The 14,485-nt window shown below is 35.1% G+C and overlaps 1 protein-coding gene across 3 annotated transcripts in view; it reads left to right on the top strand.

The window, feature by feature from the left end:
• Positions 1–14,485, top strand: part of SNX2 (sorting nexin 2) — a 95,783-nt gene that overhangs the window by 67,020 nt on the left and 14,278 nt on the right. For all 3 annotated transcript variants that reach the window (XM_045794849.2, XM_045794850.2, XM_087862352.1), the window contains 5 exons: positions 1,107–1,270; positions 2,592–2,658; positions 3,011–3,054; positions 4,393–4,534; positions 9,683–9,761. In XM_045794849.2, coding sequence (XP_045650805.1) covers positions 1,107–1,270; positions 2,592–2,658; positions 3,011–3,054; positions 4,393–4,534; positions 9,683–9,761 — 496 coding nt within the window. The remainder of the gene's footprint in view (positions 1–1,106; positions 1,271–2,591; positions 2,659–3,010; positions 3,055–4,392; positions 4,535–9,682; positions 9,762–14,485) is intronic.

The raw sequence follows: 14,485 nt of genomic DNA, 5'->3' as shown, positions 1-14,485 counted from the left end.
CACTGGTCTGATTCTGTTTCCCTTACAGCCCTGCCTTTCTTTTCTTGTTATCAGCTCTATAATCCTACAGAACTGTGGTTTTCTTTATGGCCACTGAGTGTAATTTTCATTTTTCTGGTTTTGCTTTTTGTTTGTGCTATTGTTTCATTTTCCTAGAATTCTTACCCCTTTTTTTTGTCTACCCGTTCAGATCCTCTCAGATCGGTTTCATAAATTATTGCTGATTTCCCCAACCTATTGTCTCCTGTCTCAAATTGTAGTGTTTGTTCTGTAGTTCATATAGCAATTAAATGTCTTGTAACATTCTTTTTAGTGTTCTCTTGGCTGTTATTTGTCTTTTATTATCATTTAACATTCCACATACTTGTGTCTTATTTTCCCAACTAGATTATAAACTCCCTGAGGGCAGGTATGATATTTTACATTTCTTTGTGTTTCTCCATTGCATTTAGCACAGTGTTACATAGCTTGTAGACAGTTTATTGATTTGATTTGGTTTTGAATATGTTTAATTTTAGATTTTTCAAGTGGATGAGCTTTTTAAATTAAAACTTAAACAGCTGTTTGCTTTGCGTTATATTCGTGTATTCAACTAATATTCAGTGATCTTTAGCAGTTATTGCTTTAGATTACTAACTTAGTGGGTTTTCCATAACAGATTTTTAATCCCAACTGGGATAATTCTGGGCAGCCTGTTGCCATGAAATTTGTGTTTGTTATGTATAAAATAATCATAATGTTAGCCTAAATAAACTATTTTGAAAGGTAAGTTACCCCAAGCATAAGATATATTACAAACCCAGCACAAATGAATGTGGAATTATCCCCATCATTGCTTTCCTACTAGCTTTATCCCTACCACTAGTATAGATAATTAAGCTGACTGACTGTAATTCTTCCTAAAATCAACAAAGTCACTGTTGGTTTTAAAGTATTGATGAACAACTAAGGAAGGATTCATTAAACTATTTATAACCACTATTTTTAATAACTTTTGATATTTTTTGTGGGTAGTCTAAAAATATTTTTCATAACTCATTAACTGCAAATAGACTATTGGGGTTTGTTATCGGTGTCCTTAACTAACTTCTTTAATTTGTATCTAGAAGCCACAGAAGAAGTTTCTCTGGATAGTCCAGAAAGGGAACCTATTCTGTCTTCAGAACCTTCTCCTGCAGTCACACCTGTGACCCCTACTACACTCATTGCTCCCAGAATTGAATCAAAGAGTATGTCTGCTCCTGTGATCTTCGATAGATCCAGGGAGGAGGTATGGGAAAATGTTTGTATTCTAAATTGATAGGTAAATAGTAAGCTTTTTGTTCCCCCACCCAACATCACTCTCCTGTTAGTCATCTCTAATCAAAGCCTTTAAACACTTTGGGGGACAGGTATTGTACTAAAGAAGTCAGCTGATTTGGCTTCTGATTTTATCTTCATCACATTTAATTCAGTAACTTGGGCACATTACTTTCCTTCTTAAGTCAAGGATTTTATCATTTGTGATCTCATGATGCTTACTCATGACACTCAGAGTTTCTGTATTAGTCAAATGAGAAAATGTATGAAAGTGCTTTAAAAACTTAAATAAAGTGACATGTTGAATAATTTTATTGATGAGTCATGCAGTAAATGTTAGTGGTTATGTTGGCAGGGTACAGAATGGGTTGTGAATGGAGAGGAAGCGCAAGAGGACCTTCCTATGAATAATGATGCTGTTTGTGAAAGTTACTGAGCTGTATACTTAGGATTTATATAGTTTATGTTACAATTCAAAGAAGGTTTAGTTTCTTAAAAATCTGTACAAGAAGATTACAAAAAAAAGTTTATGGTTAGAAAAACTCATTTTCTTTTAGATAGTCTTAGACTATTAATACTACTCTAAAATAGTTTCAAGATTTAATAATTTGTGTGCTCTCGAGAATAACAAGACTTCCCTGCAGAGCTGCTCCTAGGATTGCTTATTTGTAATGGCATTAAAAAGTGCTTCTCGTCTGTCTCATAGGGTTATCGTGTTTCCTCCTTACTGCTTTTTTCAGTGAACTTTATAATGCTCTCATTGGCTTCAAGAAGAGCACGTGTTCACTAGGTTATTAGAGAAATCATGGTGCTAAAGATTCTAAGTGTAGTTATTTCTACAGATACGTAGAGTTCTACCAGCAAAAGTAATGGCTACCTCCTAGTCATTAAAGAGTAGAGATGCAACTTTGAAAAGTGCTGATACTAAAAATAATTAAGGTGTTAGTTTAATGATCTGAATCTGAAGACACAATTTAGAGAACAGCAACAAAGGAATTCCTCAGTATTCCTACAGAAAACTAAATCGGAGGAGTTGTGAGAACACAAGATTTTCTGTAACTTATCCAGGTGATCCTTTTCCTGTTGTCTTTGTATGTGTGTGTTTTGTTTTTGTTGAAATATTGCCCTGGAAATGTGAAAGCTTTATTGTTTTTCAGAAACAGTGCTGAGTGGCTTTTTAAATTGTTAAGACAGCGACCCTAATAAAAAAAATAGATGGTAAAAATTGAAGTTATTAGTGTTACAACAATAATAAACTGGAATCTTTAACATAAAAAAATTACCTTTTCTAGATTGAAGAAGAAGCAAATGGAGATGTTTTTGATATAGAAATTGGTGTATCAGATCCAGAGAAAGTTGGTGGGTCAATATTTACTCTATTTTAAATTTGTTACCTTGGTTGTTAATATGCTATTGATAAGTACCTTGGTTGTTAATATGCTATTTTTCTTTATTAAGTGCAGTGTTAAGTATTAAAATGGTACTTTTATTTTTAAGCTTGTGGGGCTTTTTTCTCATTTTTTTCAGCTTTATTGAGTTTATAATTAAATAATTTTATATATTTAAGATGTGCAGTGTGATGATTTAATATATGTACACGTTACGAATTGAAATCACAAGTCAATCAGCATATTTCTTCACATAGTTAGCTTTTTGTGTGTGTGATTAAGCTTAAGCTTATTTAATAGTATTGTTTGACTTTTCTTAATAGGTGATGGAATGAATGCTTACATGGCATATAGAGTAACAACAAAGGTGAGTCTTTGCTCCTTTAGAAAAATAGTGAGCCCTCGTCATGTGTAGTATGAACTTACAACAGCGAATTAAGGTGTAAGGATTTCCTGTATTTACAAAGATTACCATCCAGTGAGATTTCAGATAAGTAGTTACAGTGAGGTGCGAACAGTTTAAGTGTAATGTTCTCTAAAGTAGAGGTAAAGTATTTTGTGACAGTGTGCAAGAGGGGACTTAATATAGACACAGACAAAGATAGGGGAAAGTGGTGGGAGGGCGGGACACGGAGAAAGAAGAGTGCTCGTTCCAGGCAAAGGGGTTTGCTTTTACAAAGGCCAGGAGTCAACAAAACATTGTGCTTTGCAGGGTCTGCAGGAAGTGGTGCCTAATGAAAATTGTTTGGCAGTAGCCTCCCTGTATTATGAACAGCCACATTAAGGAATTTGGGCTTATCCTGAGTATAATGCAGAGTATTCAAAAAGATTCAGGCAAGAGTGTGGCACAGTTGTATTTTTGTTTTAGAAAGATCTCTCCGACTACTAAGTTGGGAGTGCAAAGCAGAGGACAGGATTTCCATTTAATTTCTTTGCAATTCCTAAAGGATTGTAGGCCTTAGATATTAAAATGACGGAGAGATCTACAGCAGTCCTAGCTGTGAGAATATTTTATACTAAGAACTGGATTCTGAAGCCAGAATAATGGCTTCTTGAGCTGTGTAGGAAGAGGGAGAATCAGTAGGGCTTGGGTGTAAGGAGTGAAGGAGAGATGCCTGGGTCACGGATTAGAGGATCTTTGTGGTTGTCAGAGGGATTGCAGAGAAAAAGCAGCACAGTTTGGATGGGCGTGAGATTTGTTAATTCATTGAACAGATATTTATTAAACACTTACCACGGGGTCCAGCTCTGTTCCAAGCAGGAAGCTTTAGTAGGAAACAGTACGGACAAGTGCCCTTCCCGCACGGAGGTTATATTCCAGCTAGAGTAGTGATGAGTTTGAGGTGGCAGCAAGATTTAAGTGCAAGTGTACCTTGGGTATTTTGATATCTTGGACTGAAGCTCAGAGGAAATCTGGGCCAGAGGAATAAAGATTTAAGAGTCATTAACATAAATGTAATAGAGTTCATGAGATGAGTCAAGGATAGAATCAAGCAAACATTTTGTCCTTTAAAGTTTCTGTTAAAAAAAAAATGGGTAATGTAGGTTTTTTTCGGTTAGAGATGTATCAGCCACATTAGTTAGCTACTGTGCATTCTTTTCTAAACCAGAGTATGTGTGTATATGTATGTTCATGTTATATGTGGTATTAACTTTAAAGAATTGCTTAGTAGCGGAATTTGAAATACCTCTTCTTCATTTGTAGACTTCTCTTTCCATGTTCAGTAAGAGTGAATTTTCCGTGAAAAGAAGATTCAGTGACTTTCTTGGTTTGCATAGCAAGTTAGCAAGCAAGTATTTACATGTTGGTTATATTGTGCCACCAGCTCCAGAAAAGAGTATAGTCGGTAAGTATGAATAACTTAAAAAAACTTGTTACTGTTACTGGTTCAGTTTTAACTATACAGATTAGGATACCGTGATCATTCATTATTGTGATAACTCATAATGTCTAACGGTACTGAATTTAATAAATATTCCATTTATGATAATCATTCCTCAACCAAGGAATGTATAATGTAATCGTTTTATTTTCTAACATCTTAGAATTTTGCTTTATATAGGATCAATTTAGGATTCGATTTATGTAATCTAATAATGTTAAATATTGGGTCAGAATTTGCCAAGTTGAAAACAGTTGAAAACCCTAACATTTTAGGTCATATTACTAAGTAACACTCAAAAGATATTTAATATTATTAATACTTTTTTCCTAAGGGATGGAGGTGTTTGGCTTTCAGCTATTCATTGTCCAAAAAAGAAGATTCCGTCCAGTCTGGATCTTCTAAGACCTATCATGTTAATGTATTTCATGCTTCAGTTTGATGTTTAAAAACATTTCTACTTGTGGGGTACCTGGCTGGCTCAGTCAGTTTGAGCGTGCAACTCTTGATCTCAGGGTTGTAAGTTGGAGCCCCACATTAGGTGTAGAGATTGCTTAAAAATAAAATCTCAAAAAAAATTCTACCTATATAAGTAGTAAAGGCTTAGTTAAGAATATGCAGAAGGAGGGGCTCCTGGGTGGCTCAGTCGTCGGACATCTGCCTTTGGTTCAGGGTGCAATCCCAGGGTCCTGGGATCGAGCCCCACATCAGGCTCCCCGCTCTGCTGGGAGCCTGCTTCCTCCTCGCCCACCCCCCCTGCTTGTGTTCCCTCTCTTTCTGGCTATCTCTCTGTCAAATAAATAAATAAAATCTTAAAAAAAAAAAAGAATATGCAGAAGGAAGCACCTGGTTGGCTCAGTTGGTAGAGCAGGTGGTTCTTGATCTCAGGGTCATGAGTTCAAGCCGCACACTGGGTGTAGAGTTTACTTTTTAAAAGGGTCAGGGGGGCACCTGGATGGCTCAGTCAGTTAAGCTCCGATTCTTGATTTCAGCTCAGGTTGTGATCTCGAGGTCATGAAGTAGAGCCCCTAGTCAGGCTGTGTTCTCATTGGGAAATCAGCTTGATATTCTCTCTGCCCCTCTGCCCCTCCCACCAGCTTGTGTGTGCATGTGTGCATGCACTCTCTCTCAAAATAAATAAATAAAGCTTTTAAAATTTTTAAAAAGAATATGCAGAAACTTAAAGAAGAGGACAACTTCCATTGTGCCATTAAAAGACATCTGTCATCTCTTAGAATTCTGTAGTTTTTTCCCCAGTGTTTACAGTTACGAGTTTTTATTTACCATACTCTGTCTTTATGTGTAAGATTATTCCGAAAATATAAAAATGAATTCTGATCTTTAAGTTTTTGGGTTTTTTTTAAACACTTTGTTTGAAAAGCACTTATTGGTATCCTTAATGATTTTGAAACCTGGTATATTTAAATGCATTTGTTATATTCTCTGTTTTAATTATAAAAACTTTTTAGGGTCACCTGGGTGGCTCAGTTGGTAGAGCATGTGACTCTTGATCTCCGTTGTAAGCTCAAGCCCCACACTGGTGGTAGAGTTTCCTTAAATTAATTAAATTAAATTTTTAAAAAAACTTTGAGAAAATGTGAAATAGTAATAAACTCAATATTTGTAAGACAAAATAAGTTTAGTGTTAAGAGTGGCTTGCTTTTTGTTTTTGTTTTTATAGTTTTCCAAATCTTGTTTTCAGCTTGATAGAAAATAACCGTGCTCTTATGTGTGTTTCTACATTCATTCTGTTGTGACATAACACACCATATAACCTTTGTAAAACTCCACTGAGTTCTCATGAAAGAATGAGAGTAAGAAAGACAATAGTTTACTGTTATGAAAACAGCTTTTGGTGCACACTTCCCCACACCCCTACCAAAAAGGGTCTCAGAAACCTTTCTGGTATTCTGACCGTACTTTGAGTACTGCTATTCTAGTCAATAATCTTATCTCTCTTAACTTGAAATTTTTGTAGTGGTACCTTTTGGCATCGTTCTGTTTGTGTAGGAAACTATTTTTCTCATTTTGGTGATTAACATGCTAACCTAGTCCTTAAACAGTGAGTGCCCCCCCGCCCAAAAAAGAAAATTGAAAAAAGTAAATTTTAATGCCCATGTTTATTATGTTTCAGGCTAACACCTTGCTTTAGTCAGCCTTCCACAAATTATTACAGTATAATAAATAGCATATGTAAATTTAAAGTAGAAATGAGAAACTAAATCCTAAGAGCATCCTTTGCTGATACTGATTATGACAGCCTTCAAAGGGTTAATAGGGGATAGTCACATAGTTTTGTTTGAATTATCCATATACATGGCCAAGATAGCCCATTACATTGTAAGGCTATCAATTAAATTATAGGAATAATTAACATTTATTGAGAGCTTACTGTACTGTGGTACTGTACTGAATAATTTATGTGCATTCTCTCATTTAATCCTCATAGCAACTTTATGAAGTTAACTTACTGTCGTCCTTATTTGGTAGGTGTTAAGGAAGCTAAGATTCATCAAGGTTAGGTAACATGTCCCATGCCATTCAGCAACTAAGGGGCAGAGCTGAGCTTAGAATGCAGGACATCTTATCTAGAACTTAACAGTTTTAATCACTCTTCTAATCTGCCTGTAATTTTGGTATTTTTAAAATATGGTTATGGTTTGCTTTTATTTTTTATCCAAAATAGAAAACTTCCAATTTTAAAAATAATCTAATGCTATGTCATTGTTGACTTGTCTAATGTGCATTTAAATTGGATTGAGTTGTTTTAAAATTATTTATTTATATACCACTTCATTCCAGAAGGGACTTGAGGCAACTACATATAATGCAGTTAAAAAAAAAAAAAGATCAAAATAAAGAAACTAGCAGGAAATATAGTCAAATAAGTAAGATGAAGTCAAGTTAAACATTTTCTTTAAAATGTATGCATAAAGTCTGAGCAGTTACTAAAGTTGGGTAAAAAATTGATCTGTGAATTTCCTGGCAGCCATCCACATAGAGAAGCAGTCATTCTTTTCATACTGGCCGTCAGTTTTTTTTAAAGTAAAAATGAATGGTTGTCTAAGAAACTGTTAAAATATGGGAAGCCTTTTTGTTTACGTAGGCAGTGGTTTTCAAGTGACGAACACTTAAAGTGGGATAGCGGGAAAGTAATAGTAACTTGCCTTCGTTGCTGAAAAGTTGTAATTACCCCTGAAGGAAGAGGAGTCTTTTCATTAGCCCACGATTGTTACCCCTTTATAAGGTTAGTTAACTTAAAAACACCATTTCACTAAGGTTTTAGAAAAGAGCAACAGCAAAGTCGAAGAGTTTTAAGAGTTAATTGATGAGAGAGTATTTTTTATTTGCTGCTTTGGCCTATATTGGTAACCTGTAGGAAGTAGCATGAGCAGAAGATCCTTAAAGGGAAAAATGCAAAGGACTACGTAGTCGTAAGATATTTTCAGGGAAGTGATATGTGTAATAATTCATGTCCCGCTTCTATTAGTCCATTCAGAGTAGATAATTTTAGGTGTTTGGGTTTTCTTTTTCGAAGTTGTATTTCAGAAGTTAAACAATCATTTTAGGTGATATGTTTGTTTACCAGATATATCAGCCTGAATGAGCATTACATGGTTTTACTTAATCCTATTTTTAATGGCTTTGTTGAGATATAATCCACGTGCCATATAATTTATCCATTTAAAGTGTATATAATTCGGGGTGTCTGTTTGGCTTGGTTGGTAGAGCATGTGACTTGATCTCAGGGTTGTGCGTTTAAACCCCATGTTGCGTGTAGAGCTTACTTAAAAAAATAATAAAGTGTATATATGTAATTCAGTGTAGTATATAAGGCTTTTAGTATATTCAGAGTTGTGTACACACCACCACGGTTAGTTTTAGAATATTTTTATTACCCCTTAGCCATCATCCTCTAATTTCCCCAAATCCCTAGCCCTGTGCAATCACTAATTTACTTTCTTTCTATGTAGATGTGCCTATTCTGGACATTTCATATAAAGGGAATCAGACAATGAATGGGCCTTTGTGACAGAGTTCTTTCCCTTAGCATATTTTTTTTAAGATTTTATTTATTTGAGAGAGAATGAGCACAGGGAGGGGCAGAGGGAAAGGGAGAAGACTTCCTACAGAGCAGAGAGCCTGATGTGGGCTTGATCCCAGGACTCTGGGATCATGACCTGAGTCAAAGGCAGACACTTAACTGACTGAGCCACCCAGACGTGCCTCACTTAGCATATTTTTAAGGTTCATCCATGTTGTAGCCTTTGTCAGTACTTCATTTCTACAGAATTGATGTTGAGAGGAAAAAGGACAAGGGAAAAAAAAATCTGCAGTCTGATACAGTAGTGTTGAAATTGCCATTACAGAAATGGTTAACATGATTTTTATTTTTTAAATTTTTAAAAATTTTAAAATTTATCTTGTTCTTTCAACTATTACAAAATCAGCTATGCTAAACAGCGTGTTCTCAGACTCTACAATGGGGAAAATATTTAGCAAATATTTTTCTAGTCCCCAAACTAAAGAACCTTAATTACTGCTATAAGAAATGAAAGTATTAATCGAGGGGCACCTGGGTGGCTCAGTCAGTTAAGAGTTTGCGCTCAGTTCAGGTCATGATCCCAGGGTCCTGCATCGGGCTCCCTGCTCAGCAGGGAGCCTACTTCTCCCTCTCCCTCTACCCGCCGCTTCCCCTGCTTGTGCTCTCTCTCTGTCAAATAAATAATAAAATCCTTTAAAAAAAAAAAAAGAAAATTGAGCTTAAATTTGCTAATGTGAATCTCTTTATGCGTATTGAAGTGCAAACACATTTTAATTTACCGAGAGTGGAGCATATCACAGACAGATGAGGAACCCAAACGGGTGAAAGACTGCAGACACAGCTCACCCTCTACTTTATCTGGTTTCGTGTTGTAAGTACTTACCAAGTTGAGATGTTAATATATCATGAGTTTTAATTCCTCAGAAGTATGATGCTAGTGATAAATATAGGAGCTTTTTTTTGTCCAGTTCGAACTTAAAGTATATTTTAAATTACACAGAAATGACTATAAAAGAGGTTTACAATAGTATAAAGTTATCATGAGTCTCATTCAATTTTTTTCAAAGGCATGACCAAGGTCAAAGTGGGTAAAGAAGATTCATCATCCACTGAATTTGTAGAAAAACGGAGAGCAGCTCTTGAAAGGTAATTGTAGACAGCTGTGTGGTATTACTCATGTTTTTACTTCAGTAATAGGAGTCTTAATTCCATTGTATAGCACACTGTATTCTAATGATTTTTTTCACAGTACCATTTCATGACTGTTTACTGAGAGTGCTTTAAACTTTTAAGAAAATTCTTCTAACAACACAGTACTATGTTGTCCTTTTATTAATGCTCACAGTGGATTAATATTTAGCAGTAGTGTGTCTAACAAAATAACACCTATTTATGTATCCTGCAATATAAGCAGAAATATAAAGGCATGAGTTAGTTGGCAAATAGAATGAATGTATCATGGGGCACCTGGCTGGCTTGGTAGAGCAGGGGACTCTTGATCTTGGGGTTTTCAGTTTGAGCCCCATGTTGGGTGTAGAGATGACTTAAAATCTTTTTAAAAAAGGAAAGAATTAAGGTATCATAGTTGTAGTCCACATGAGAAGTAAGAAACTGCCATGCTTATAAAAAGATCATGAAACTTGTGAATGGGAAGAAAATTTTGATGAAATATTTGGATTTTTAGTATTTAGTATTATTTAGGTTCTTAGGAAGTTCTACCTGTATTCAAGTTCTGTGTTGAATAATTTAGCTAATTATATAGTTCATGTAAAGTAATTTTTCCTTTGAATTATTACTTGATTAGGAACGTTATTAAATACAACAAAAAATTAGGTTTGCACTCCCTCCTTTAATTTTGTATAACTGATTTTGACTTTAGTGCATGGTAGTAGTAGTCATTTATTGAGTTAGTCAACTTACTTACCTACTGTACTTAGAGTCCGATATATTTGCTCTACCTTCCTTTAGAGTACTTGACACATTTCCTGTAGTTTTGAAGACTTGTCTTCAACGTCACAGACTAAAAAGAGGAATGGATGGGAGGAACCCAATCCCAGAATCTTGGCATTTATTCCTTACTTGATATGCTGAAAATTGAGAAAACAAATTTTAAACTGTCTTAAAGCCCAATTTTTAGAACATAAGTTGGTAATCACCTAGACATACTTCATAGGGTTTTTGTGTTTGTTACTTTAATTGAATTTTGTTTATTTTAATTGAATTTGCTTATTCTTTTATTTTCTTTTTCGGCTTAAAATTGGTGGTTGTGGTAGTTCAGACAGATTTTAAGGAATAGTATATTTATTTCCAGGGATACGCATTATTTTTTAAACTATTTTTAAGGCACCTTATTTTGGGTTTTAGTTATAATTTGTTTACATTTTAAGAAAATGCCACAGAAAAATCAGCTTTGAACAATTTACAGTAAGAAAGCTAAAGAATATTCAACTTAATATTAGGGAGGACTTAAAGGATGAGATTATGTGACAATTGCAGTTACTCAGGGAAAGGATTTAATTTGCATCAAGAGAGGTTTAGGCTAGGCATTAGAATTGTTTATGTTGTGAAAGAGGTCATAGACTGAATGTTTTTAAGAGTAAAGGGTAGATAATGTTCCGTTTTGATTTTGCTTAGTTCTTCCTGAAAGTGTAACCATGACCCTTTGAGAAACCTTTCAAGCCCTATTTTTCTATGAGTAAATTTGAAATATTTCAGATGGCATGCTTGATAAGGAACTTAATGAAGATTTATTGTACCAGGGACATATAATTTGATTCTACATTCACCTTTCTTGCAACTTGAATGCATTGAAAGTACTTACCATAACATCATGCAGTATGAGACATTGAGGAGAGTTGTAAGGAAATACTGAGACTTGACCTGATGGATATTTGAAAATAGTTTCCTCAGTGATAAATGTTACTTGTTAAATGCTACCTTTAGTGGACTTAGCAGCTTAAAAAAAAAAAAAAAAAAAAGGAAACAATGTAATATGAGGGAGAAATTCATTTTGCATTAAAAATTATGACTAAAGAAAATTTAGGTGTAATTGGAATGCTTTCTCTGAAGGCAGTTTTCTGTGGCATTTCTTAAAATCTAAAAATTAGAGAACAGGCTTCTCTGTGGGATACCCAACCTAGTTGAATCTGGTAGGTCAAGGAGGCATTTCTATTTCTCTTTGTATATACTAGAACAATTTACGTATTTGTTCGTTCCACTCAGAAAATCTAGATGACTGTCTTGAGTGAAAGGATGAGCATCTAGTATTAAAATACGGGAAGAGAAAGGGAATGGTTAAGAAAGGTACTCTCCTGGCACTCACTAAAGTAAACAGAAACTACTTCTAGGAAGAGTGTACCTAAAATCCCTCTCTTGATTTTCTTGAGTGCTTCATATTTTACCTTAACTCAAATTGAATTTGTTTCATAGTTAAGAATACAGTTCTGCAAATATAAACAGAAAAGTGTAGAGTGGCATGAAAGGGATTTAGAATCCTTTTTTTTGTTGAAGCCTGTACTCCACACTGTACACTGTGTGTGTGACTTTGGGCAAGTTATTTAACTTAAATGCATTTTTACTTACCTTATAATTTATCAGGATTGTGTTCACTCCAAGCAACTGAAAATTCAGCTGGCTTGGCCTAAACAGTGTAGGTTAATTAGTCTGCTCTTTCATGTCAGGAAGTATTTAGGATTATCCAGTTCATCAGGAAATCTTGTGGCTTCTTTCTGATATCTAATACAGCCGTTTCTCACCAATACAGTACTAATCCAAATGCTGGAATTAACTGCAGTAGGCTCCTGATTGGCCTCTTCATTTCCCTCCTTGAACTTCTACTCTTTTAATACAGCAATCAGAGTCATCCTTTTAAAATACAAATCGAATAATAGTCCCCCCTCTGCATTTCACTCAGTAAAGGCCGGAGTCCTTATAATGGTCTGCAGAACTTTACATGACATGCACCACTCACTCTTGGTACCTCCTTGATCTCATGCTCCTTGATCACTCTGCTCCAGGCCGCAGTGGGGTTTTGCTGCTCCTCAAAGATCCCAGGCATTTTCCCACCTTACAAGTTTTTTCACTGGCCTCTCCCACTGCCTGAGAGCTTTTGTTCCCAGCTATCTGCATGGCTAGTTCCTTTATCTCTTTTAAGTTCAGATGTTAAAGTATCATCTTTCCAGTGAAGTCCAACCATTTCCTCTCTTTGAATTGCCACCAGCCATACCTTATATACTTGGTCACATTTGCTCTGATGTTCTATCCTTTCTTTTTCTACAGCATTTGCCAACTTGTCACATAGTATATAATTTATGTGTTTATTGTATTTATAGTTTATTACTAGTCTTCTCTTATATTTAAAATACAGTTTCTACTGATCTATTGATTGTTCAGAACAGAAAATGACATGTAGTAAATGCTTAATAAATATTTGCTGAACGAACAAATGAATGTCATCAAAGATCCAGGCTCTTTCTGTCTTTTTGTTCTCTAATTGTTAGCACACGTGTTTAAGTTTCAAGCAAGAAAAATGTTTTTAACTTTGTTTCTCTGAATTTTGTAAAACCTGCTTTATGTTCTTTTATTTTCAATGAGTAGATAGAAGCTTAACACCCTCAGTGATTCTTCTAAATTTATCAGTGACCTTTCCTTGGAGCAAATATGAAAAACAACTACAACTGACTACCTCTCGTTGAGTGTGATACAAACTTTTCATCATTTCCTTTGTGTCTTTCATTTCTTTCTTCCTTCTAGTGTTTCTCTTTCTCCCCATGCCCCTTTTCTTGTCTTCTTCCTATATTCTTTTCCTCTTTTTGTTCTGCATCCATCCTTTACATATCTATAACCTCTCTGACCTTAATACTGAATTGGTGAGTATTTACAAATACTCATTAATTTAAAATCTATCTTAAGATGGGCAGCATCACTCATCACCAGGGAATTGCAGATACCACCTCACACCTGTTAGAATGGCTAAAATCAAAAACATAAGAAACAGGTGTGGACAAGAATGTGAAGAAAAAGGAACCCTCTTATACTATTGGTGGGAATGCAAACTGGTACAGCCACTTGTTTCCTCAAAAAGTTAAAAATAGAACTACCCTGTGATCCAGGAATCACACCCTTGAGTATTCACCCAAAGAATACAAAAACACTAATTCAGAGGGATGCATGCCCCCCCCATGTTTATTTCAGCATTATTTACAATAGCCATATTATGGCATTAGCCCAAGTATCCATGGATAGATGAATGAATAAAGAAAGTGTGTGTGTGTGTGTGTGTGTGTGTGTGTGTGTGTGTGTGTGATGGAATATTACTCAGCTGTTGAAAAGAATGACATCTTGCTGTTTGCAATCATGTGGATGAAGCCAGAGAATATTATGCTAAGCAAAATAAGTCAGAGAAAGACAAATCCCATATGATTTCACTCATATGTGGAATTTAAGAAACAAAACAAGCAAGGGGGAAAGCAAAGAGAGGAACCAAGAAATAGACTCTTAACTGTAGAGAACAAACTGATGGATACCAGAGGGGGCGCGGATGGGCTCATGGTTTAAATAGTTGAGGAATTAAGCAGTGTACTTGTCCTAAGTATGGAAGTATTGAATCACTGAATTGTACACCTGAAACTAATATTATACACTGTACAACTAACTAATGGTTAGCAGAGGGGAGGTAGGTGGAGGAATGGGTGAAATAGGTGATAGGAATTAAAGAGGACTTTTAATTATGATGAATGCTGGATAATGTAGAGAATTGTCAAATCATTACATTGTACACTTGAAAGTATTATAACACTGTATGTTAACTATAATAGAATTAAAATTAAAAACTTAATGAAAAATGAAAAAATATTCATTGGTACGAGCAT

This window comes from Ursus americanus, chromosome 5 (genome assembly GCF_024610735.1).
Source record: "Ursus americanus isolate L20-20 chromosome 5, mUrsAme1.1.p, whole genome shotgun sequence".
Taxonomy (NCBI): domain Eukaryota; kingdom Metazoa; phylum Chordata; class Mammalia; order Carnivora; family Ursidae; genus Ursus; species Ursus americanus.
Note: the sequence above shows the minus strand (reverse complement) of the source record. Positions and strands in the feature narration are given on the sequence as shown.